The following is a 26,741-nucleotide window of genomic DNA, read 5'->3' on the forward strand; positions in this document are numbered from 1 at the left end:
TGTGTGTGTATGTGTGTGTATGTTGTTTGTATATATGTGTGTGTGTATATCTATATATATACATATATATGCATATGTATATCTCTTACATTGTGCATATATGTATGTGTACATAAAGATATATTTGTGTCCCATTAAATTCCCAGTACATAAAACTTTTCTAAAAAGAGAGAAAATGTATTACACAGAAAAACTTTTTATCAAATTATTTATTTCCTTTCTTCCCAACTAGAGTCCAAGTTAATTTTAGGTGAGGATCATACTTTTTTTGGAGGGGTACCTACCCCTGAATACTGGATTCCAGAATACTGGAAATATTTCAGGCACATAATAATAACTTTTTATGAACCAATCAAAACCTGGTGAATAGTAACTTTGGAAAACTCACTCATAGGTTTTATTTCTTCATCATCATTTAATATTGATTAAACCCATTCTCTTCCCCTCCCCCAACCTCCACAGAAGGAATTAGCTATTCCAAGTGGATTGCCAATATTGCAAATTTCATCCCTAACCACAGGGATGGTTTTCTGTGTTTTATCTCAGTGGAGCTCAACTGGTGATGAAGATGAAATCAGAGCCAATGCAGCATGTTCTAAAAAGATGCATCTTCTTACTTGAGGTTTGAGAAAAGAAAAGTGTAGTAAAATCGCATTTAGATCTCTCCTTTATATAGACACCTTTCCCATGACTGTCCTACATCCTTAGCAGGCCTGAGCCCCTGGCAGTTCAGCAAGTTTAAATGCCTTAAGGTGATCTGTTTCTTGATGGGCACTGGAACAGATGGTACTTTGTCTAACCCCCACTGGAGTGAAACAGAACTTTGTAATAGGATTAGTCTTATTTAATGAGTTCTAGGAAGCTGTTTGCAATGACAGCAAGAGACCTAGGACTTGGCCTCAGAGTAAGTTTTCATAGATCTCCCCTAAATCTGCAGGCTACAATCAACGCATTGACAAATATTTACCAATTAATAAATCTGTGTTCAGGACACTGTGTTAGGTCCTGTGAGCACTCTAAGGAAGTACAGGTTATTTAACCATGTCTTAGAGTGGCTTTCCATATAAGCATCATTTACTTGCTCATTAAATAATTCTTGGGGGAAAAATGACTTAGTAATAAAGACAGTATCTTGGACAGATCACTATTTTTGTTTCTTTTTTGTTTCTTTTTCTTTTTAGGCAATTGGGGTTAAGTGACTTGCCCAGGGTCACACAGCTAGTAAGTGTCAAGTGTTTGGTCTGAGGCCAGATTTGAACTCAGGTCCTTCTGACTTCAGGGCTGGTACTCTATCTACTGTGCCACCAAGCTGCCCCCGGATCACTATTTTAGAACATACGCATATCTAAATTATTATTGAAAATAATTGCTCCCTCCACTGAACCAACACAAAGAGTACTTTGAACCTCTTATCATACTTTTTTTTTTAATTTATCTTGTATTGTATACAGGCCCTAGTGTATATCTATTAGGAGTTATTAGGGGAAATCAGAGTTTACTGGACTGAGCCACTTCTCATGAAACTGAATATGCACTCTGATAATTGTATTTTGATACAAGTTTCCTTTGTAATCTTGTGTATTTTATTTAAAGCATTTAAAAACATTATTCATAGGCATCACAATCCTAGCTTCATCAGCCTGCCAAAGGAATCCCTAACACAAAGTCTTAAGAAGCTCTGTGCTAAACTTTTATTTTCTTTCCCTGTACTTCATCCTCTTTAGTAAAGTTTTCTAGGCTCCTTCCGTAGTTTTATTTGTCTTTTTGTGAATTATCATGTGTCCCCACTCATAATCAAATGCAACAGGTCTTAGAAGGCTCCCAATCACATCTTGGACACATGCCCGGGGAAGACAACGTCTTTCTTGTGTTAATGTTAAGTAGCTGCTTTTGTAACAACCACTACTCAATTCTTCTTCCTCTGATACTTCATGGACGATATGTATCCATATCATTATTTCTGGAATAACTCATGGGTGGCATGCCTCTAGCAAAGGTCCCAAATTTACTCTCTGGACAAGATCATTCACCCCAACTTGCCCTTACACTAACAGATCTGGGTTCCCAGAGAAGGACTACCATGTGGTATACTCAAATTTTCTCAGAGCCATGGCACAACCCTATGGTGGATGGTACGTTCCTCCTGTTCCCTATAACTCTCTAGCTCCTGCTGATGTGTTTCCATTTACACAAACTCAGCTATTCACAATGATGACATGTGCAATCTTAAACATAGCCATTTACTTAACAAGGAGAAAGCAATAATACTAACAACACCCCAGGTACTAATTTAAGGCAGATACAGGAATAATAAATACATGACACTCCATACATAAACTTGGGTCATGCTTTTCCACCAATGCAGTTAGTATTTTGCAGGGAGAGTGGATATATACTTACAAAAGCTTACCAAAGAGACACATAAGTGAGTGTGAGGGAAACTGAGAAAGATCTTCCCCAGCCCCTCTAGTAACTGCCTCACGACCTGGCATAAAGAATGTAAAGCAGAGTTAACATGCATGTCTGGGGGTACTATGAAAAGGAAACATTAAGTAATAAACAAAAACTATGTTACCTGGGAAAGCAATTATCTCAAAGAACATTTTTCTTGAGAAGAATGTGTAGCTGTCCCAGGAACTGGTCACTCCTTGGAGACTTACACAACAAAGAGGTATTTGTGGCTCTGACCAAGCTCCAACCTTTGTTAGAGTGTGTATTTGTATACTGAGCCTGAGCGCTCACCAAGGACACAAACACAAAACAAAATATTAAAATTGTTTTTCCCTGGTCTACACAGACATAAAAGGGGCATCTGAAAGGGGATTTTTTGGAGTACTTTGATGTCAGAGATAGGGACGCCGATTCTCTGTTGTTCAAGGGCGGATCTCGAGCACGGTCCTTGTTGTTTAAGAGCAGGACGCTGCTCTTTTGGCCTCCTGATCAGACCTCTTGATCGTCTCCAGTCTCCCCGGTCTCGTAGGTATTTTAGCTCGCCTGGTCAGTGAGTGTGTATCCTTTCTTTTCTTATTCCTCCTTTTCTTAATTTTGATTATTACTTATTGCATTGAATGTTATTCTTATCTTTATATGCTTGTGTTGTTTTAATCATAATTAATCACTGTAAAATAAATGTGATTGTTAAGTTTATACTGAGTATGTGTCATTATATCTTGAGATCCGAACCTAAATTGAAAAACTGCACAGTGAGTAATCCTTTCGATTACAGTGAGGAAAATCTATTTGCTCAGCATAACACACAGCTCTGGAATTGTAAACTTGGTGGCTTCTTTCCACTTCAGGACATGTTCATCAACATTCCTTTATTAACATAGTTACTTTGTGTTGAACAGATAATTCCGTTGATACAGTGAATCGAGCCATGATGTGCTTAACACCTCATTGGACACAATGTCTTAGCCAAGTTAGGTGATTCTGAGTTACTTTCCTGATTCTCTGCTTTAAAGCTGTTCCTCTGCTCAACTGGACTTATTCCTCAAAAGCAATTGTTATATCCATCATTTCCATCTTCATGTTTTGCTAATGCCGTACTTCAGCTTAGCATAGTGCCTGGCATATGGTAGGTATGTAATTAAATTTTTTCTATTAATTTAGTTGAAGTAGTGTTATATTTTTTTTTAGGAAGAAATGATAATCTTTATCGTAAAGTTAGCAAAATTCTCTCCAAAACATACTCCTTTTCAGGATTTTTCTTCTCCCCTACCTGTCAGCAAAAACAGGTGGCAATGCATTTTGCCTAAAGGGAGTTATAGTTTCTTTAAAATAATTATGAAATCTGTCCTTTCACTTCTCTTATCTTTCTAGGTTCAAACTCTAGATCCATTCTGCAAATGGCCCCACCCTTAGGATTAGTAACTGAATCTTATCTTCTGTCTATGATCAGGTAAATTATATTTGTCCCAAAATTATAAGACAGTTATGGTGTAAATATATAATATAATATAAATACCTAATAAAATTAATATATAATACAAATAAATATATAATATAAAATAACATAATATAAAAGATTTATCAACCTAGAAATTCTTCAATTCTTCATCTACATATCACTAAATCATACTGTGTTTTCGTTTCCCTCCAGAGTTCTACAGCTTATCACATTCAAATGAACGTGTGTTATTTCAGATCTCTGAGTCAGATTTAACTTCAAAAGCTGCTTCTCTTAGAATTCTAAGCAGATTTATGACCCCAGATAAGCGAATTTATCAAAGCTTACTTTACTCAGCAGCTGCTTTTCTCAGAAATAGACTTATGTCACAGACAAATGAACTATCAAGGGTCATTCTTTTTTAAAAAAAAATGGTTTACTTAAACCTGGAAAACAAGCAACTTCTATTTTTTCAAGGAACACTTCATTTTCCTTTAAAGCCTAGAAAGTGGTGAGGCATTCATTTAGCATCTTTATCTTTACATCTAGGAGACCATATAATAGTAAGCTGAATAAATAAAATAGTAAACTGGATGGCAGAAAGATAAGTACCATGTATATTATAGCACTGCAAACTCACCCTGCCTTCTATACTTAAATTAATTAATAAGATCACACATCTAGAGCTGGAATGTCAGAAGCTATCTCACCCAATCATTTTACAGATGAGGAAATTGAGGCCCAGGGAGGTTAAATGAGTTGACCAAGGTCATCACATAGGAAGGATTAGAACCCACATTTTCCAGTACCAGAGTAGGTATTCTTTTTATTCTGGAAGTCAAGATCTCAGTCTTTTGTCATTCTTATTGGTAACCCTTGTGACAATCTGTCCATTATTACTTCTATTTGCCATTCAGGGGACTCCTGAGCAAGGCAATATTTATTTATAGCAGATTTCCTGCCTTTCATTAAGGTGAGGCTTGCTTGTTCATCTGCATTTCCCAGGCAGGTAGCAGATTCCTGCCCCAAAGTACAATCTAACAGTCTCATTTTAAGCATAACAAAATGGAGCATGAGAGCCAAAGTAATTTACCCAAGGTTAGAAAGATCGTATGTAACAGAGGCAAGATCCAAACCTTCCAACAATGTCTTGCGTGTGGTAGAGCAGGCTTATACAACATACGGCCCACAGGCCACTTTGCTGGGCTCAAGCAGACGCAGGCCATATGCTGTCGAGGCCTGTGGTAGAGACTTAACAAATACAGGTTAGCTTGAATTGCCTCCAAGTCCAGTTCACTTTCTACTACCTCTCATTTCATTTTTTATAGTTGTTTTTTTTTTTTAAATGAATGTGTCATATTTTTCTACTCTACTGGATGCTCCATAAAGGCAGGTACCTTCTCTTATCTAAACATCATACACCCCCTTACATACATTCTGCACACAGCTCTGCTCACATTTTATGCTTACTAAATATTTGTTGAATTGAATCGAGTTGGATTCATCTGAATCCACATGCCAGACATTCCAGAGTTGACTATTGTACCCCAAACTTCTCTTGAAGAACATCTGCTTTTAAAATTCAATTCCATAAACATTTATCAAACGCCTACTGCGTGTGAGACACTAGACTAGTCATTGAAGATACAAAGATTAACATAGTGTCTGTGGTCGAGGAACTCTCATTCTTCTGAGAAGATGCAACATTTTTCAGCACCACATTCCAATTTGAGGGAAAATATTAATAAAGTTTCAAATAAAATGGCACAATACTAACCAATGTGTTTCTTTCACAGTTCACAATGTTCTTTATTAGATTTCCATCCTATCATTATGTACTTCATTTAAAAATTGTACTCAGCATATATACATTTAGGTCATAGATATGTATATGTATATGTGTGTATATATGTATGCACACATACATACATACATAAATATACGTACACACATACATATATATGCACACATATGATCCTTATATCCACAGGTAAGTAACTGCATATGCTATGGCCATCAAAATGCTAGAAATTTTCTTGCTCAGAAGTATTATTGTTTCTCAGCTTCAATTTCTTTCCTGTTTTCCTGGGATGTCAGGGCTCCTTTGGGGAAGCTTGGTCTTTGTAGAAAAGGTCCAATTATCATTCCATGTTGGCAAAAGGAAAGCTGTAATAGGAGCCAGGATTTCTGGCACCTGCTGCTGTCCCATTCTCCTGGGGATATTTGTTTACTTGGTTTTTATAACACGGGTGATTAGTACAGAGATGTAAATACAAAGTAATTTCATGAAGAGAGCCCTAGCAACTTAGAAAAAACCTCATGTAGGAAGTGCCCCCTGTGCTGTCCTTTGAAGGAAGCTAGGGATTCAAAAAAACTATGAGAAGAACATCCCAGACGCAGGGGACATACTGTGCAAAGGAGGATGGAACAGCTAGCAGGCCAGGTTGACAAGAATAGGGAGTGAGTGAAGAGAGAAGCAAGGCTGAAAAGGCAAATGCCATTCTTATTTTTTCTAGACCTGTGATTTTATCAGTATAGGGAGTCTGTAGTAAAGAAATTCCCTCCACTGATACAGTTTAGGAAATTGTAATTCATAGGTGGCATAGCGGACAGAGTGCTAGACCTGGAGTCAGGAAGACTCATCTCCCTGAGCTCAAATCCGGCCTCAGACACTTCCTAGCTGTGTGACCCTGGGCAAGTCACTTAACCCTGTTTGTCTCCAGTTTTCTCATCTATAAAATGAATTGGAGAAGGAAATAGCGAACCACTCCAGTATCTCTACCAAGAAAACCTGAAATGAGACCATGAAGAGTCAAACATGACTGAAAAATGACTGAACAAAAAAATTTCTAGTCAGAGAATTCTTTAGGTAGAGCACTGAGACAATGATTTGCTGTGGGTCATACAGACAGTACTTGAACCTCAGTCTCCCTGACTGTGCCACCAGTCCTTTACCTCTGTCCCACGACTCACTTCTCCTCTGGCTTCTTCTTTCAAGGTAAAGTTTGTCCACACAGTTTTTTTTTACCTTACATAGACTTATTAAGAACTAGTTTTTGGAGGCAATCTGACAGAAGTGTCATGTTTTCAATGGAAACTTTTAGCAAGTTTCTTGATGATTTCTGGCACTTAAATAAATACTCATTTGGGGATGTCAGCTGTTTGACATGACTTTCAGCTGTGGTTTCTTTTTTTCTTCTTTTTCCAATGGTGACACATAAAGGCCAGCCATTTTCTGAAGCATATTCTGATTCAGAGGAACTTAGTAAAGTTTCAGGTACAACTCGGCACAGCACTAACCTCCGTGTGCCTTTGTTAGTCCACAACGCTCTTTGATTTGGTAGATGTCTGTCCTATGTTTGGAAATTTCCACTGATAAATTTTCTTCATTTATTCAAATAAATAACAAATAAACAACAGCTAGCATTTAGGTAGTGCTTTAAAATTTGCACCATGCTTTCCAAATATTCTCTCATTTGAGCCTGGGAAGTAGATACTAAATATTATCTGCATTTTACAGATCAGGAAACTAAGGCAAGCAGAGGCTTAAATGACTTGCTCAGGGTCATACAGCTAGTGTCTAGATTTGAATTCAGGTCTTCCTGACTCCAGGTTACACTTTGTCACCTGGCTACCTGAATACCTCTTCAACATTCGACATGAACATAGCATTAACATAATAAAATTCAATATTCAAATGTCTATCACTAGATAAGCTATGGCTACCACCATCTGTTAGACATTTTTCTAGTCCTAGTATATTATTTCCCAAGTTAGAACACTTTCCCCAAATGCCTAAAATCATGATTTCAAAAATTTTAATGGATTTTTAAAATTTAATTTATTTTTATCACTACCTCCTACTCCTTGATGTAGTTTTCATATATGTTAAACTCAAGATATCACCATGAATCAGGGACTAATGTATGCTATTTTAATTACTTATATTAATTATTATCCTAAATTCTAATTTTATACTATTAAGTCAATATTCATGTAAACTTTCTAGAAAGTTTTAGAGATGACATAATCATCCACATATTAGTAATCCAAGGTGTTGGCTTCCTGAAAGTTGTACAATGGAAAAAGCTGTGAACTTAGAATCATAGCATCATAGCATCAGATTTAGATCTAGAAAAGGCCATCTAGTCCAACCTACTCATCTTACAGATGAGGAAACTGAGGTCCAGAAAAGTTCAAAATGACTTGCCCTTAAGTCCCCTAGAACCTGGGTTCACATTCCAGCTCTACCACTGTATTACCTGTGTGGTGTTTGATAAGTCAATAAACATGTCTGGATCTCGGGTTCCCATATATAGAGTAATGATTTCTGGGGCAGCTAGGTGAATAGAACACTAGCCTTGGAGTCAGGAGAACCTGAGTTCAAATCTGGCCTCAGATACTTGACACTTACTCATTGTGTGACCCTAGGCAAGTTACTTAATGCCATTGCCTAGCCAGAACAAACAAACAGACAAAAAACAAAAACAAAAAACATAAAGTAATGATTTCTGACTAAATGACCTTTGAGGTCCCTTTCAGTGCTGAATCTATGATGCTACATTCTTGTGTAAGTGAAGCCACCTATGAAGGAGGCATCAGGAGACCCAGGTCCTACTCATAGCAGTCCCACTGACTAGTCATAATCACTCTCTGGGCCTCTCCTTCCCTATCAGTAAATTGAGGATATTGGATGAAATGAAATCTAAGGACCCTTTTGCTTCTAGCATTCTGTAATTCTAGACTTTTCTTACCTACTCAGGTTCTCTTTAATCCTGCTGTCTGTCTCCAAAGGTTAGAGTACTCACAGAATACAAATTCCTATGATAAGATGATAGAACTTTTAGGGTCCGCTGCTTTCTCAGTCCCTTCTCTTTCCCTTTCATTTCTCAGCTCCACCTCAGAAAAGAGTGACAGCTGTCATTATTATTTGTAAAAAATGAGGGATTGGAGCTCAATAATCCCTTAAACTCCTTCCATTTGTCAAGTACTATGATTCTAGAGTGGTTTCTATTTTTCTTAATGCTAACAGCAGTGTCTTATAACCACCACTCCCCTCCATCACAATTCCAGCATTTGGACTGGCAGAACCTAAAATAAACCACAAGCAAACATGCAAACCTGACGTGGCCGCTGCAGTGATGAGCATGAGACCAGCTCTGTAACCCCGAGACACATGGATGAGGCGGGAGACAGCAAGGTGGCAGAAGCTCTGTTTATTGAGTGCAGTTAGCTGTCTTTTATGGTCCTAGTGATGCATGTTCAAAGCGTGATCCCCCTGTGATAGCCAATCATCAGGTCTGCTGGAGCTCGTGTCAGGACTCATCTCCCAGTGAGAGGAGAGCCGAACCAACCGTGGGAGCTGCATGTCAGCAAAGGAGAGGTCCTGGGAGACTTCCTTATTTTTGCCATGCAACTATGTTGTGACCCTCAGCTTCTACTGATAGAAGCTAGAACTCCCATGGGAAAGTTCCCTCAACAGAGCTCTCACGAGACCGTGAGACATTTACCCTAACAATTCCCCCTTTTTGTTTTAAAGAAGGCGTCGTTGTGGGTGAGTGTCTTGCAGCACTTGTAGCTGAGACATAACATTTTTGAAAGTGGAGATCATTACTTTCAAGAGGCATCCGGCTATAATAGGCAAGCAGCACAAAAGTAAGCATGCTACAACAATCAGTATAATCAAATACTCAAATGACCCCCACCAATTGGAGGCATTATCAAACCAATGTATGATTTTCTCTGCTGTTTTGTCAGGATCCAAGTCCTGTTCAGAAGCCTTTTTTATTTCAGAGGCTAAGCTGTATAAAGTTTCAATGTCAGATTCTATTGTATTGTTTAAGAATAGACCATTCAAGTGGTTTCTGATTACTGTCCAGTTGTAAGTAAAATTGTCATGTGTAAGTGTCATGCCATGATTGAACAATAGTCCCACTTAAGTTCGTGCAAAAGCGGTGCACCACTACGCAAATCTCCACATGAGGCCAGCCAGACCCAGAGTCACTGTTAACCTTACATTTGTCCAGACCCTCCGCGCGCAGGGAGGTGGCATTGGAGCAGGGCGTCCCCTGTCCGCCGAGTAGGTGAATCTGGAGTGGCCCCATGCCGGGAATGTTCATGGCAAGGGTGACGTTCTGCAGTTGTATGCAGCCCTCTACCTTGTTGGTGTGGGACCAACAAAGCGGCTGCCGCATGGACAGTCCTGTGAAGTTTTATTTTACTGACGATGAAGTCACATTAGTTTGTGTGGGGAGGTCAAACTCATTCCTCACCATTCGTGATGCAGTCCCTTGGAACACAAAGTTAGGTAACTGTTCACCCCAAGCTACTACTCGAGGCCATGGGGGGTCCATGTAGATCGCCCACCGATGTGGCCCTGTCTCATTTGCTCCTGTCGCAGGTATTGCCAGGCTAAGTAGGGTGAACACCGATAGAAGCTGACGACTCTGGCTCACCATGTCTGTTTGTCCTCGTCTCCTCCTTTTCTTCCTGGGGTGTCTCCTGAGTAGGGACAATCTTGAGAGTTTTCATTGGCACCCACTTAGCTCCTTCACCTGTTGAGATACAAGCATACCCTGGTCCCCAGGTTAGTACCCTAAAAGGTCCTACCCATTCATTATTGGGATTTTTCCACAGGACCAATTTCTCTTTATCTGTGTATATTGTTGGGCCATCATGAGTCAAGGTAGGTGAATTGTAAGGTAAAAAGAATTTCATAGCAGGGGTAAGGTCATTACCATCAAATTTCAAATAATTTATAGTATACAAGATTTTATTAATCTGTCTTTGAGGGGATATCTGCTCAGCTCCCCCTTTTTGTTTTTGAAAGAAAGTTTTGATGGTTTGATTCATTCGTTCAACAATGGCTTGACCAATTGGGTTATAAGGAATACCACGTATGTGCTGTGTGCCAAACTCTAGAAAAAAGGCTCGTAATTGTTTGGCAGTATAAGCGGGCCCATTATCAGTTTTTATCGCACATGGTGGGCCAATTACAGCAAAAGCATGATAAAGGTGATTAATAACATGTCTAACAGCTTCTCCTGTTTGAGGAGTAGCTATGCAAAATCCTGAAAATGTATCCACAGTAACATGGAGGAATTTATGTTTCCCCAATGGTGGAATATGTGTAACATCCATTTGCATAGAGAATTAGGAAAAAGTCCTCTAGGATTGATACCAGAGCGAAGTGATGGTGAATTGAAAGGGACACATTGAGTGCACCTTTTCACTATATCTCTGGCTTGTTCTCTGGTTATGCCATAAAGGCGACGTAGAGACCTGGCTGACATATGATACTTGCCATGTCCTTGTTGTGCTTCTTGACAATTGCCTATAAGCATAGAATCCGCAATATTATTCCCTGAAAATATGGGACCTAATCCATCTGTATGGGATCTTACATGCATTACATACAGAGGATGTTGTCTTGATCTGATGCATGATTGAAGTTCATAAAACAATTCTGTTATTGGTGAGCCTTCAGGTTTAATATATGCTGTTTCAATGTGAGAAAGCACACCAGCAGCATAATGACTGTCTGTAATAATGTTAATAGGTTGAGGTATTCCTCAAGCATGTAGAAGAGCATATAGCTCATTCTTTTGAGTGGAAGTATATGGAGTCTGTATAACTGTATGAATGTCTAAGTCAGGACAATATATAGCAGCTTTCTTTTCTTTAGTAGCATCAGTATAGACATTATAGCCATCAACAGGTGTATTCCTGACAATCTTGGGAAATATTCATTGCCAGTTATTAAACCATTTTGCAAAGAAGTATTTTTGTCCTGCTTGAATATTACCTAGATTCAAAAACACAGTCCAATTGTCATCACGATATAAAAGGGTCTCAAGTCTTTCTTTTGTAACAGGGACCCACAAAATGCCTTTCTGTCCACTAAGATGTAAAATGCGAAGAAGTACCTTTTTAGCCAACATAGAGGCTTCTTCTAGATAACTAGTTAAAACTCTTTTATTACTGGTTTTGCTGTATAACTATTCTATAATGTTTTCTTCTTGGTGAAGTATAATGTGTGGATGTTGCTGGGCCATTATCAATGTGGCTTCAATCTCCTTCTGTGGAGATACCCGATAAGTGTGATTTCCTAACTTCCTAATGATTTATTTTAAGCTTTGTTCAGCCTCAGGGGTCCATTTCCTAGGAGAATTTAAGTGAGGATCCCCTTTTAAGATAGAATATAAGGGTTGCATCTCCTCATTAGTAATGCCTATCTTTGGTTGTATCCATTGAATGTCTCCTATCTATTTTTGGAAATCATTTAAAGTTTGTACCTTGTCTTGTCTAAGCTCAGGAGGTTGTAAAGAGACTTCCTCCAAGTCAAGCTGAAATCCCAGATATTGAAAGGGAGGTTGTTTTTGCACTTTCTCTGGTGCTATCTGAAGCCCTTTGTTTGTGAAAATAGATATTGTTTCTTGGAGCATTTGCTCAAGGACTTCTAAATTGGCATGACTACAAAGAATATCATCCATATAGTGCACTAAATAGGCTCCTTTATATTTGATTCTTAAAGGCTCTAGTAGGTCTGCAGGGAATACTGATTTATCAGCCCCAGTATCAATTAACCCTGTAAATTTCTGTTTCTCTACACTTATAGTACATAGGGGACGGTCCACAGAGACAGCTTGTGTAAAAAATGCTCCTGACCTCCAGCCTGTCTGTGGGCCTTTTATTATGGTAGGATCTTCTATGTGGAATTCTGCAGTGATAGCGATGGCTTGAGCCACACACTGCCCCCTTTCAATATAGGTATCATCATTGTTAGTGTTAATCAAGGTGAGGTGAGGGAGGGAGCCTTTATACATTTGAATTACTGGAACTGCATGTGAGTAGTGCTGATCCGGGGGTGATATGGTAATTAAGGAAAATTCTGGCCCCAATTTCTGTTGGTCCATGAGTGGGACGTTACAGACAGCATGGGGTGGCAGTTTAAAATTATCTAAGCTTCTCAGTTTCAATACTCGAATTGTTTTTCTTGGGCAGCTAGAGTCATGTATTTCTTTCCCCATTCGTTTCTGAGAGGGTTTGATTCCTGTACTGTCATCCCCATGGGACGAGTATTCGGGGCTCCCGCAGAGCCCCTGCGCTCGTTTCCCAACTTGCGTTCAGAAGCCCAATGCCCTAGCTTTTTACATTTCGGACAAGGCGTGGCGGGGCGTCTTTTGTTTGACTTGCAGTCTTTCTTAAAGTGCCCTTCTCTCCCACATTGATAGCATGTTTTCCCTGTTTTCTTCCCTGACTATGCTCTGCTAAAAATTGATTCATCAACTCAAAGTGAAAACACTGAGTCCCTACCTTTTCACATCTCCTTATCATTTCCTGTAAGGTCGCGTCCCTAGGCAAACCTAGCATGGCTTTCTTACAGTCTTCATTGCAGTTTTCTCTAAGTAGTGATTTTATGACTGTTTCAGTCCCTTCTACTTCTCCCATTGTTCGTGCTACTAGTTCTTGAATTCTAGCCACAAAGTCAACAAATGTCTCAGTAGATTTCTGCCGGGCAGTGGTCATAGACTCCTTTGCCTGCCCCTTTTCTGGTATCCTAGACCAAGCTTTTCTAGCTTGTACTGAAATTCTATGATAGCCTTCCTCAGCATATCCTAGCTGTTGGGCACTAGTAGCAAAATCCCCTGTGCCACTCATCTGTTCAAAGAGTGCTTTTCCTTGGGGTCCAGGTGCCAATTGGTATGAAACCATATGGCACTGATCTATAAATTCAGCCATCCAAAAGACAGCAGCTCCAGGTGTCAGAACTGCACGAGCTATTGCCTTCCAATCATTTGGACACAAAATAGAGTTAGAGATAACCTCTAATTGATACATTACAAAAGGTGAAGTAGGTCCATATTGGGCAACTGCTTGTTTTAGTTGCAGCAAGGTTTTAAAAGGAATACTTTCATGCCTCCTCCGTACATGTCCTGGGTTAAAAGGATCGGGTTCTTGGATGACCGGGTAGAGGCCAATATCCCATTCACTAACATCCTCACCCTTTTCTTTTGCTTCTCTGATGCCCTTTTGTAATGGTGATCCCTCACTGCTGGAAGTTGTTGTGTGCGTGCCAAGGTGGCCACGCCCACTTCCCAAAGTTTGTGGCTCAGCAAAGAATCTCTTATCTGCTCTTGCACGGGGAGTTGTCAGTGGAAATTCCTCACTATTCCTCTCCCTCAATCCTCGTTTCTCGGGAGGGGTAACTACCAAGTTTTTTAAAGTGTCTCCTAAAAGCCCCAAGTTGGGATACAAGTTTGAATAGTGTCCTGGGGGTGGCCAGGGAGGGAGGTCTGCGGGACCTTCTCTTAGTTTAGGAGAGCAAGGTCTGCTCGCAGAGGGAGAGGGGAAGGAGGAACCTGTCTGGGTACAGACAGGAAAATTTCGGGCTTCTGTTTGCTTTTGATTCGTCAGAGCTTGTTTTCTAAGATCTTTTAGGTGTATTGTTATTCCCTCATTCTTTGCTACCTTATATAAAGCTCTGGCGTAATTCTCCTCATCTGTGGGAAGGAGAAGCCCTATATTTTGCCCCATTATGTAAAGCGAAATCTTTACCTTCTCCGCCCCCCAAGGATGGGAAACGTCTCGGAGACCCGATTCCCGTCGGGCTGAAAGCTCAAAGCTTGCTGACGTGCTATTCATGGAGTTTTTAGACTCCGCTCATGGGGTATGTGTCAGGCCTGTCATCGAATCTGCCCCACGTTAGGCGCCAGTTGACGCGGCCGCTGCAGTGATGAGCATGAGACCAGCTCAATGCTCTGTAACCCCGAGACGCATGGATGAGGCGGGAGACAGCAAGGTGGCAGAAGCTCTGTTTATTGAGTGCAGTTAGCTATCTTTTATGGCGCTAGTGATGCATGTTCAAAGAGTGATCCCCATGTGATAGCCAATCATCAGGTCTGCTGGAGCTTGTGTCAGGACTCATCTCCCATTGAGAGGAGAGCCAAACCAACCGTGGGAGCTGCATGTCAGCAAAGGAGAAGTCCTGGGAGACTTCCTTATTTTTGCCATGCAACTATGTTGTGACCCTCAGCTTCTACTGATAGAAGCTAGAACTCCCATGGGAAAGTTCCCTCAACAGAGCTCTCATGAGACCGTGAGACATTTACCCTAACACAAACCAACAAAGCCCCTATCTGTACCAATAATTTCTTCTTACACAAATAATCTTGGGACCATTGACTTTTGGAACTAGGAATGTTCTAAATAGGTCATTGTATTCAGCCTCCTTGTTTTTGAGGAAACTGATTATGGGAGAATTGAGATCACGGAATGGAAACTAGAATCCAGGTTTCCTGATTCCCAGTCCTAGAAGCCCTACCGTTTTAGCTTCACCCTAAAAATCTCTTAGATCCTGCATCTTCATTCTGTATGTCTTACAAGTGCCTTTGGACTAAAGCAATAAAATCTAGTGCCTTCAAAGATAATAGGACAGGCAGACCAAGGTGTCAGTGACATCCTTTATACAGGTATAGGTAACCGTATTGGATCAGGTTAGTGTCTGAGAACCGATAAAAACAACAACAACAACAACAGACAGCGTTTGGTTATTATTACAGTTATCACCTAACCCTCCCCTTCCCCTTGCCATCCCCCTCAGTCCTGACTTTTCTGTTATAGGGAGCAACGCCATCCTCCCCGACCCCAGGCTCATAGCATATGACTCATTCTTGTCTCCTCATTATCCCTCAACACCATAGTTAATCTTTTGCCAAGGCCTGACAATTTCACCTTTGCAACATTTCTCAAATACTCCTTCTCACCTCTAGTACTGCCACCACCCTGGTGCAGGTCCTCATCACCTCCCACCTGGACTATTTCAGTAGCCTGATAGGTCTGGTAGGGTCAGTAGTAGTAGTAGTTGTAGTCATAGTTTTGTAGTTGTAGTCGTGGTAGTGGTGGTGGTAGTAGTAGTAGTAGTAGTAGTAGTAGTAGTAGTAGTAGTAGTAGTAGTAGTAGTAGTAGTAGTAGTATTTTAGTAGTAGTAGTAGTAGCAATAGCAGTAGTAGCTGGTGGGTCTGCTGGCCTCCAATTTCTTTCCCTCTCTGATCCACTTTCCATGTCACCCCTATTCAGTTAGCTCATCTTCATGATCAAATAAAAAATCTTGTTTGACATTCAAAGCCCTCCATAACTTAGCCCCACTGTACTTTTCCAGTCTTGTTACATCTTTACTCCTTGACATTGGATACTCCGCCATCCAGTGATGCTGGCCCCTTTTCTGTTCTGTGAACAAGATATTCATTCTCTTGGCTTTGGGAATCCTCTGGCTGTCCCCGATACCTGGACTCCTCTCTCTCTTCATCTCCACCTCCTGGCTGCCTTTAAGTTCCAACTAAAACCCCATCTTCTGCAGGAAGCCTTTCCCAAACTCTCTTAATTCTAGTGCCTCCCTTCTTTTAGTTATTTTCTGTTTCTCCTGTATGTAGCCCATTCATACCTATTTGTTTGCTTGTTATATCTCCCATTAGATTGTAAGTTCACTGAGGGCAGGAACTATCTTTCACCATTCTTTGTATGCCTAAACCTTAGCACAGTTCCTGGCACATAGTAGGTACTTAATGAATGTTTATTGACTGAGCAACTGACATTAAATAGTACTTTAAGGTTAGCAAAGTACTTTACAAATATCATCACAACAATTGTGGGAACAAGTGCCATAAAGAAACTGAGGCAGAAAGAGGTTAATTGCCCAGGGTCACATAGCTAGTAAGTTTCTGAAGCTGGATTTGAATTCAGGTCTTTCTGACTTCAGTTTTCATGTTGCATCCTCGACACCACCTGAACAGAATTATAAGAATTTTAGAATCATTCCCCATAATGGTAGCAACTCAGGGCAAGGGGAACGACTTTGGCTGAAAGTAGCATGGGTAGGAATGCTTTAGGAAATGGCAATGTTCAATGTATTTAAAATATTTTGGAGAAAAATTAAAAATAGGCTCTGAGCATACCATCCAACCAATTAGAATGAGAAACTCTTTAGGAAATATATGCAGTATGCCAGTTGAGCAAAACACCAACTAGAAGTAATAGAGAGAAGGTAAAAAAAAAATGACATTTTATTGGAAACACAGATATAGAAAAAGCAATCGCTCTAAGGTCTGAGGAGCTGGATAGAGAGCTCGCCTATGATAATTGCTACTTAGTGATCATTAGGTAAGTCACTTAACTTCTCTGAACCTCAGTTTCCTCATCTGTAAAATAAAGGCACCATGTATAATAGAGTAGAAAGAGCTCTGGCTCTGTGATCTGAGGAGTTGGGTTCAAATTTCCACCTATGACAATTACTACTTGTGTGCTCATTGAGTACATCATTTAATCTCCCAGAGCAGTAGATCTCAAACTTTTTGGCAGCCTTTTACACTCTTAAAAATTATTGAGGGGGCAGCTAGGTGGAGCAGTGGATAGAGCACCTGCCCTGAAGAGAGGAGGACCTGAGTTCAAATCTGGCCTTAGACCAAACACTTGACACTTGCTAGCTGTGTGACCCTGGGCAAGTCACTTAACCCCAATTGCCTAAAAACAAAAACAATTAAAAAAAAATTTTTGAAGAACTTGTGTCTATGAGGGCTTTATATATATTAATATTTATTATATTAAAAATTAGAATCTATAACTTTTACAATATTTAAAATAATAACAAACATGCTAAGATAAATAACATTTTAAATTAAAAAATATATTTTAAAGAAATAACGATAAGAGTGGAATTGTTTTATATTTTTATCTCTTTAATCTCTGGTTTATGAGATATCTCTTTAATATCTGGTTGACTAGAAAACAGTTGCTTTTTATGTTTCTGCTATCTGCTTTTGCATTCAGTCTGTTTCTTCAGCTGTAAAATGAGTACTTCCCAGGGTTGTTGTGAGGATTGTCAACCAGACTGAACCAGCCTCTTACCTGTGGGTAGCTGGAGCCAAACAGACCAGGCTAGAGACAGGAGAGTCAGGAATCAAACAGAAGTTTAATTTCAAAGTGAGGGAAACAGCTTGCAAGCAAGAAGGCAGAGTAGATACACATATGTGCCACCCCTAGTGGGGGGACCCAGTTTAGTGGGGCTGAACCATGACTTATATATCTGTGGCTAGACAAAGTGTCAAACAGTGTAGAGTAGCAACCATAATGAGGCACAACGGCAACAGTGAGGCAAGGTTGTCTAGTGACAAAAAGTCTGTTCATAGCAGGGTTTCATGTCCCAGCCTACTGGTGCTTGCCTCAGCTCAGGGACCATCAGTTCCAGAAGGTGAGCACAAAGGATTGTTGTTATGCCAAACTCAGGGCACAGCTTACCTGCTGGGTCTTAGTTCTTGAAAATAGGGTGTCTCCTAATAGTATCTTGACATTTCCCCCTTTTGGACAAAGGGAGGAGGTCTGAAAGAACCTCTACCACTCTGACCAATAAAGGAGAGGCAGGTATAAGCCAAGATGCAACAAGAGGACAGTTGGGCCTGGACAAGATGTTGAGTTGATTAGGTCTTGTCTAGTCATTGTTTGCTTGCAAGCGGAAAAGAAAGGGCAGTCAAGAATATAGAGGGAGAAAATGCCAACACATGCTTGAATCAGGGCCTTGGTGATTGGGAGCATAACAAAAGGGAAGAGGGGCAAAAAAAGTAGGACAGTATATTCAACCCTCATCTAGAATCTTGGGACAGCTGTCTCATCTGGATGTCAGCTACTTCTGGGTCCATACTAGACTAACCTTGATGTCCCTGGAGGGTTCTGCCATCCCCTTAGGGGCTTTCTTCAGATGATCCAAGAGGCCCCCCCTCCAAGTTTGGCAGCTGGGGGAGTAGTCAGAAGGACTTGGTAGGGGCCCTTAGAGAAAATTCCTTGCATCAACCTTTGAATCTGAGTTTCTGGTCAGCATAACATAGGTCCTTAGTTAAGGCTCTAAACAGCACATAGAAATGATCCAGCTTCCCAGCAACATAGGGTTAAGTTCCAACAATGCAATAAAGTTTTTCTCACAATTCTCATGACTGCATAAGTACATTAAGTCAAGTACAGACCAAGCTAATTAGAGGTTTCACAATGGACTAGTTCTGAGAAGGGAGATTTACATGTCACCAAAGTAACCAAGAAAAATTAAACATAACTAAAATCAAGTCTTTTTGTATAGTAGTGATCCAATCTCAATATCCATTTAACCAGCACATTTTGAGTCCCAGATGTCTCATGTAGTCATCTGGTTCCTAGGTATTATTTCTTGGACAATATGCTTATTCTCAGGACAAACTCTAAAACAGGCTCTGCTTCTCTGGTTCCAAATCTAAAGATTCATATATAATTCTGCTAGTAATATCATTTAAATTTGGTTCTCCAATTTTGAAACTTCAGAGAATTTCAGTTCATATATCATTTGCTGTTTCTATCCTTACCTAAATCCTGTACCTGATATAAGACTTTTTTTTTTAATTATGGGGGTCCAACCATAAAATGAAGTCTTCTGCCTTTTAAAATTATAGACAGATACTTTAATAATAGAAAAATAATTTCATTCTCTTCATCATTATCATAGTGTAAAATCTCAATACAATATTGAGAACTTATTACTAAAATGTACTCAAAGCCTGAATTTCTATGATAGATGAATTTGGAAGCCAACCATATAATCCTGTTGCTTTCTCAAAATTTATCATTCCATTTATTTAGAAAACTTTTACATTACATCTTTGTCTTAATACTTTGTCTAATAATTTCCCCATTAGGAGGATATCATCCCTCTACTATAATTTGACCACAAACACAGCTTAAAATTGTAAGATGTTTATACTTGCATCCTACTATAGTAACTCAGAGATGTTCCAGTATCAATCTATTATTTAATAGATTTAGTATTGTGCTTACAAAACTTCTTAATTATAGAAATTTGCTATAAAAGGAAAAAGGAAGGACATAGTTATAACAATGTAATAGAAGGAAAAACTCCCTTAGCTCTGTTGGATTCCAGACATGAGTCATATCTGACAGCCAATCATATAGTCACAGGGAATAAAAAGCAAGGCTCAAGATTAACCAGGTGAGGAAATTTCCTTTTCAGAAAGGAGATGGCAGAATGGAGAAATAGAGTCAGGAGGATCCTACCTTGGGCCATGCCAAAGTCATCCCCAAAACTTTTCCCAGGCACAGACATCCACCTTTGGCAGTTCCCAGACTGCAGCACATGCCATTTTCTACTATTGGTTCTATGAAAATTCAGACAACTATCTCTGTAATCAAAGCTCAAAACAATAGTATATTATAGTCCCCAAAATTTTTACCATAAATAGCAAAATTTCACTAACCTCAATTTAGAGCTTGAGTATCTTTCTTGATGTTTCCCTAACAGTTAATATTCCATCTATCCTTATTGTAAATTAAAACTACTCATATTCTGGGGCTTCAGACATACAGCCACTGCCTGTTAGTGACTCATCATTAATACGTTGAAGCTACATCTTTAAACCACCCTATACACTTTCATAATAGCCAGGATTTTTAAAAAAAAATTGCTATTATGTATTATTATTATCTGCTTTACAATAAATTATACTTCATTAAATATTTAACAGTTTTCAAATATCTATTTTTATTACATCCTCTTAAAAGCCCAATTCATGTGTAGTATCAACAAGATTAAAAAGTTGTTTTGCCTAACAGCATTTCTACTACAATGGCTCTTAATTTTCACAATATAAAAGAATTTAGAAATACAATAATAACATAAAAAATATCATGTATTTAGAATATGAAACAAAACTTCAAATGACATCAATTGCATTTCCAAATTATCCCATATAAAAATCATTGATCTTATTACCTTTGGCATTTAAAAACCACTTTTGACTTATCAGATGTGGAACAATGACATTCAATTAAAGAAATAATGCAGTACTTCGCATATGCCAGTCACTGTGTTAAGCACTTTATAATCATTGTATTATTTTGATCTCACAACAACCCTGGGAGGTGGTTACTGTTATCATTTTTCTCTTTACATATCAAGAAACTGGAGCAAACAGAAATAAGATAACTTGCCTATGATTACATAGCTAATAAATTTCTGTAACTGGAATATAATTCATGTTTCCCTACATTTTTCCAGCATGTTTTTTCAACACCTGTATTTCGGAATTTGATCAGGGATGAGAGGGGTTAACAGGGAGAGGGAAAGGATCTCTTACCTGAGGGAGTTACAAGAGATCTTTGGTTTCAACAATCTTTTCTCTTTTCATGGTCAGAAGTTCAAGGAAAGGTTATCAAGAGTCTGCTATAAGGTACAAACCATTTATCAATTTTTTTCTTTCTTCACTCTAGGATTGCTTCCACACTAGCTGCCTTCCTTCATTGCCCTGGAATAATGAAACTTTTAATCTTGCCATTTACTTTTAAAACTTTTATAAAATCTAATCCTTATTTTTCCTTAAAACAAATTCTATAGAATGGCACCCCAAAACTTACTAAAATATTTCAGAAGAGAGTGAATACTTGGAATTACCCCAAGGTCCCAGTAGTTTTCCCTTGCAATCTTAAAATGATAAATCTTCAAACTCCTTAATCTGTTAAGATGTTTTCAGTAGTTCCACAAACTTTGATTTTCTGACTTTATTTCTATAATTCCAACATAGCCAAAGGTAAAATGACAGAAAAAAAAATGTCTTGCAGATTTTTTCTTTTTCTTTTCTTGTAACCTAATCTCCCTTGGAAAGCCTAAAGTGGAAGTTAGTCCTGCTTCCTGGGACAATTGCTTCAGCTATGAAAGTTTATTAATTTTTCCCAGTGTTCTAAATTCTCTGGCTACAGCCCTCAGAAGTTTTTTTCTGGCTGGCTGCATTTTAAATCTTTCTAAGTAACAGAATCTAGCTCACAACAAAAACACGACACAGACATTTTACATTTTACAAAGACACAAACACAGATAAAATGATAAGGCAGATATAAATAGACACAGATAGTGCAGTTACAATTCATAGAGAGGCACATGGTTACTGAGGCATGCAGTTTCAACTCTACAGAGGCATGCAGTTTAAAAAACAACAGAGGCTCACAGAGGGCCAAGCAGCATTCAGTCACAATTTCACAGAGGCATGCAGTAAAAACAAACAAACAAAAAAACAGCAGAAGTATGCAGAGAGGCCAATTAACAGAGGCATGAAGTTTAGGAAAGGATATCCTTACCAGAATGATCTGAAATGATCTCTTCATTTGACTTCATCAGTCACTGGAGGGGCCCTGGAGTTTTCCTCACAAAGAATGGCAAGCTTGACTAAGGCAGGAGCAGGATTATGGTTGCTGTCTCATTCATCTGAAATTCCAGGTTCACTTATTCTATACACTATTGAAGGGGGCCTTTGAGCAGTTGAGTTGTTCAGCTAGTCATCTTAGTTGCATAGAGTTGAGCCTTGGGGGGAAATGGTATCTAGTTGCAATGACAACATTAATTATGGAAGTTTTCAAAATAAAAATAATAATAATAACATAAAGAGGAAGGGCTATAGAGGGGATAACCTAACATTATTTAGCATCTAGCTTTCTAAATATAAAAAAGAGCATCACCACATGTACCCTTGACCTGACCTATAGCACCTCTGTCGGTCTCTCAAGATCCTGGAAGCTTCACCAGTCTCTGTGTGTCCTTAACTGAATAAGGAATATTGCCAGGAGAAGACATTGGGTAGGTTCTCGATCAAAGGTGGGGAACCTGTGACCTCTAGGCCACATGTGGCCCTCTAAGTCTTCTTGTACAGCCCTTTGACTTATTCCAAACTTTACAGAACAAATCCCCTTAATAAAAGTTTGGGGGCAGCTAGGTGGCACAGTGGATAGAGCACTGGCCCTGAAGTCAGGAGGATCTGAGTTCAAATCCGGCCTGAGACCAAACACTTGACACTTACTAGCTGTGTGACCCTGGGAAAGTCACTTAACCCCAATTGCCTAAGAAAGAAAAAAAAAGTCTGGATTCAGTCAAAGGGCCGTACTTGAGGACTTAGAGGCCCACATGTGGCCTCAAGGCACAGGTTTCCCACCGTGTTCTAGATCCTCATCAATTCTCAAAAGATTTGAAATTAATTATGGGCTTTGCAAGTGGGATAAGCTATTGTGTAGAATAGTTTATTTTATTCCTTTTTATGTATATGTATATGTTGAGGGCAGGGAGGGGAATCTAGGATTGTTTGTGTAAAGAAGTATATATTGGCAAAAACTCTGCAATTTACAGTCTTAAATAGTTGTACTAAATCAGTGGAAGTTTTAGTGACTTGCCCAGGATGGCACAGCCTAAGCATGATTAAGAAGCCACACTTGAAAGCAGGTCTTCCTGACTGAGGCTACCTCTTTATCCACAATATCATCCCAATTTTCTATTTTTTTATTTGACTTTGCTGTGAACTTAAAATTAAGGAACTAGAATCAAGTCATTTCAAATGGAATATTTACAACACAGGGTCCAAAACTCTCCCCTTAGGTCTGAAATAGTATGAATTGACTTTTTTTTTTTGAAGGGGTAGAGCTGTAGAAGAAACCAGACCTTTGATTTTAATCAGCATAAGAAACTCCTAATATGGAATCTCCCTCTATGTAGGCAAATCAGCAATTTATCTACTTCTTATGGAGAGTTGGGGCACTGAGAGGTTGGGTTCCTTGAGCAGAGTTACATAGTGAGGACCTGTCAGAGACAGGATTTGAACTCAGGTCTTTCAGATTTCAATGATGGTCCTCTGTATTCTACAAAAAGCTTTCTCTGTAATGGCCAGGAAAAATAATGAAAGATCTTTAAAAAATTATTTTTTTCTTAATTTTCTACTAAGTAGTAGTCTATAAAGCATTTTACCATGAACTGGAAAAATGAGAGACTAAAAATATATAATTTAGATTGGAACATCTATGGCTTCTTTCTATTCCATTTGAGTAATTGAGTATTTTCCAAGATTTGGAAAGTTTTCTATTTTCCTTTCTCCACACACGTTATCTACAAGTTTTCAGTCGGATAGTAACATTAAAAGCCAGTAGATACAATGGGCTGTGTCAGAAATGTAGCTTCCAGAATGGGAGGATGTACACAATTGACTTCCTTGGGATATATATGTCTATTAGTGGCTTCATGGGGTCGCAGGCAAGGGAGTGGGAGGGGGAGAAGACTTATATGAACTGATGCAGACTGAAATTAAGCAGAACCGTAAAAACAATGTACGCTATGACTCCAAGAATGTGAATGGAGAGCAAATAAAACAAAACAAAACAAAAAAAGAAACTGAATGTTGTATAATTATAACGTTCAAGGTTGGCCCTGAAGCAGAGAGGAGGAAATAAAGATGTGGAGGACTATGGGTGTGAAATATTACATATACTGTAAGACTTGATAATTGGTTATGTTAGTTTAGCTGAAATGCCAACTTTTTTTTTTCTGTTTCAGGGGTTAGCTGTCTGGGGGAGGGCAGAGGGATATAACTGGAAATGAAGGTGATGTCAAAACAGAGGATAGCTATGAAAAAAATACTTTTAATGTGGTTTCTAATCTACTTATTTTTTGTAGGTGTTGAAGCCATAGTAAGAGCATCAAGAACAGTATTCTATCTGTTCAGTGGTGTTTGAGGTGTTAAGTAAGAGAGACAGAGAACATTGTTTGTTATACCAAGTAGGCATTGCCCTGACCACCAATTCTGCACAGTATGGCAAGCAACAAATCAGTTGAGGAAATGAGGTAGGTCACCATTATGAGTGAAGATCTTCTTATACTCAGTACTATTGCTTGTTCTTTTCCTGAGATATAACAAAGCATTTCCACCCCAGTTATTCCAAGAGCACTGTTTCTTCTAGATGGCAATGACAGGTTTAAATTATCTCAATACAACATTCTGTGGCAAGGAGTCAAGTTGAGCAATTCAGAATATTATCCAATGACCTAAAATGTGTTTGCTTTATGTAAAATGTTATCACTTGAATTGATTTTGAAAGTAAATTGTTAAGCAGTTTCAAAGATGATGAAAGTGCTTCGCAAAGAAACCAGGGTAAGGGTCAGACTCAACATGTTTAATCCAATCCTAGCTAGTCCAACAAGCATTTATTAAGCCCCTGCTATGTGGAAGATGAAGCAGCTAGGTGGCACAGTGGATAGAGCACTCATCCTCATGAGTTCAAATCTAGCCTCAGACACTTACTAGCCATGTTACCCTGGGCAAGTCACTTAACCCTGTTTGCTCTTCTGTACAATGAGCTGGAGAAGAAAATGGCAAACCACTCCAGTGTCTTTGCCTAGAAAACCCCAAATGGGGTCACAGAAAGTCAGACACGACTGAAATGACTGAATAACAACAGGCTAGGTACTGCACAGACCCGGAGTATACAAAGATAAAACAAATACCAGAATCTGCTCTAAGAGAATTTACATTCTGCTGGTGAAAACACATGTCCAGAGATAGGTATAGTCAGTCGGTCAACAATCATTTATTAACTTGTTACTATGTACTAGGCCCTTTGCTAAGCTCTGGGGATACAAAGAAAGATAAAAGTTAATCTCTTCTCTCAGGGAGTTTATAGTCTAATGCAGATGACAACATGTAAACAAATAAGATAAATACAGATATGTACAAATAAGATCTATGCAAGATAAGTTGGAAATAACCAACAGAAGGAAAGCTTTAGTATTAAAAAGGATCAGGAAAGGCCTCTTGCAGAAAGTGGGATTTTACCTAAGACTTGATGGAAGCCAAGAAAGTTGGGAGGTCAGGCTGGGAAGGGAGAGCATTCCAGGCCTGGGGAAAAGCAAGTAAAACTGCCTAGAGTCAGTAGATAGAGTTCCATTGTGCAAAGCACAGCAAACAAGTCAGTATCATTGGATCACAGAGTATGTGTGTGTGTGTGCTGGGGAAAGGAGTGGATAGTGGAGGGAGGACGGCACACTATTCCTCAATTTCCTTTTTTTTTTCCAGGTCTTACCAAAATTTTTGATTTTTTAGGAAAAGGCACTAATAACTGGGTGGAATCAGCAAAGGCCCCATGTAGAAGGTGGTTCTTGAGCCCAACCTTGGAGGAAATTAAGTGTTCTAAGAGTCAGAGATGAGGAGAGAGTAGAGTCCAGGAATGCAAATGCAGTGGGATAGAAAATGGAGTGCTGTGTATGAGAAACAGTGAGGCAGGTTTGACTGGACCTTAGAATATGTGAAGGGGAATCTTCTGTAGGGCCTGGAAAGGAAGATTGGGGCCAGGTTGTAAGGTCTTTAAATGCCAAAAGAGATGTTTATATTTGATCCTAGCTCGGTGGCCAAAATGCTTGTTGAACAAATTAGTATTATTCTAGTAGAATGTAAGCTCCTTGCAGGCAGGGATTGCTTTTTTTTCTTTATGTGCCCAGCATCTAACACAGTACCTGGTACATAGTAGGCACTTAATAAATGTTTGCTGCACAGAATTGAATTGAGTCAATCAATCAGTCTACTGGTTTTTGTTAAGCACTTTCTTGTTGGACTGGCTAGGTCCCAGATACCATGTTAGGCACTAGGGATACTAATAGGATGAATGAAGCAATCTACAGAATTGAATTGCATTGATACCCAACGTGTCCTAATATAAATACTACTATGATGGGCCAACAACCAAGAGTCCCAGAAACCAACAGCTCTGATTTTCTTTAAATTATTGGTGGAAGAGCTCAAATGCCACTAACAGATAAAAGTAGGATTTCCTGGTTTAAAGAGAAAACAACAATATGTTGTTTTCCAGGAATATTATTCCATGGTCTAAAGGCCACAATTCTGAGACTTCAAATATTTAGTTTAGTAATTTCTGTTGAACTTTGATATAGATTCAATTGGAAATGGGCAAAACCCCATCTTAGTTCACTCAGTATTGAGAAATAATAATAAGAAAATAGCAA

The 26,741-nt window shown here is 39.1% G+C and overlaps 1 protein-coding gene across 1 annotated transcript in view; it reads left to right on the plus strand.

Annotated features, from left to right (window-relative positions):
* Positions 1–2,927: 2,927 nt before the first annotated feature.
* OLAH (oleoyl-ACP hydrolase) overlaps positions 2,928–26,741 on the plus strand; it is a 45,469-nt gene continuing 21,655 nt past the window's right edge. The window contains 2 exon segments of the mRNA XM_027847917.1: positions 2,928–2,976; positions 24,402–24,569. Of these exon segments, the coding sequence (XP_027703718.1) occupies positions 24,538–24,569 (32 nt within the window). The 5' untranslated portion in view covers positions 2,928–2,976; positions 24,402–24,537.

The sequence above is a fragment of the Vombatus ursinus genome, unplaced genomic scaffold (assembly GCF_900497805.2).
Source record: "Vombatus ursinus unplaced genomic scaffold, bare-nosed wombat genome assembly UNPS02005459.1, whole genome shotgun sequence".
NCBI lineage: Eukaryota > Metazoa > Chordata > Mammalia > Diprotodontia > Vombatidae > Vombatus > Vombatus ursinus.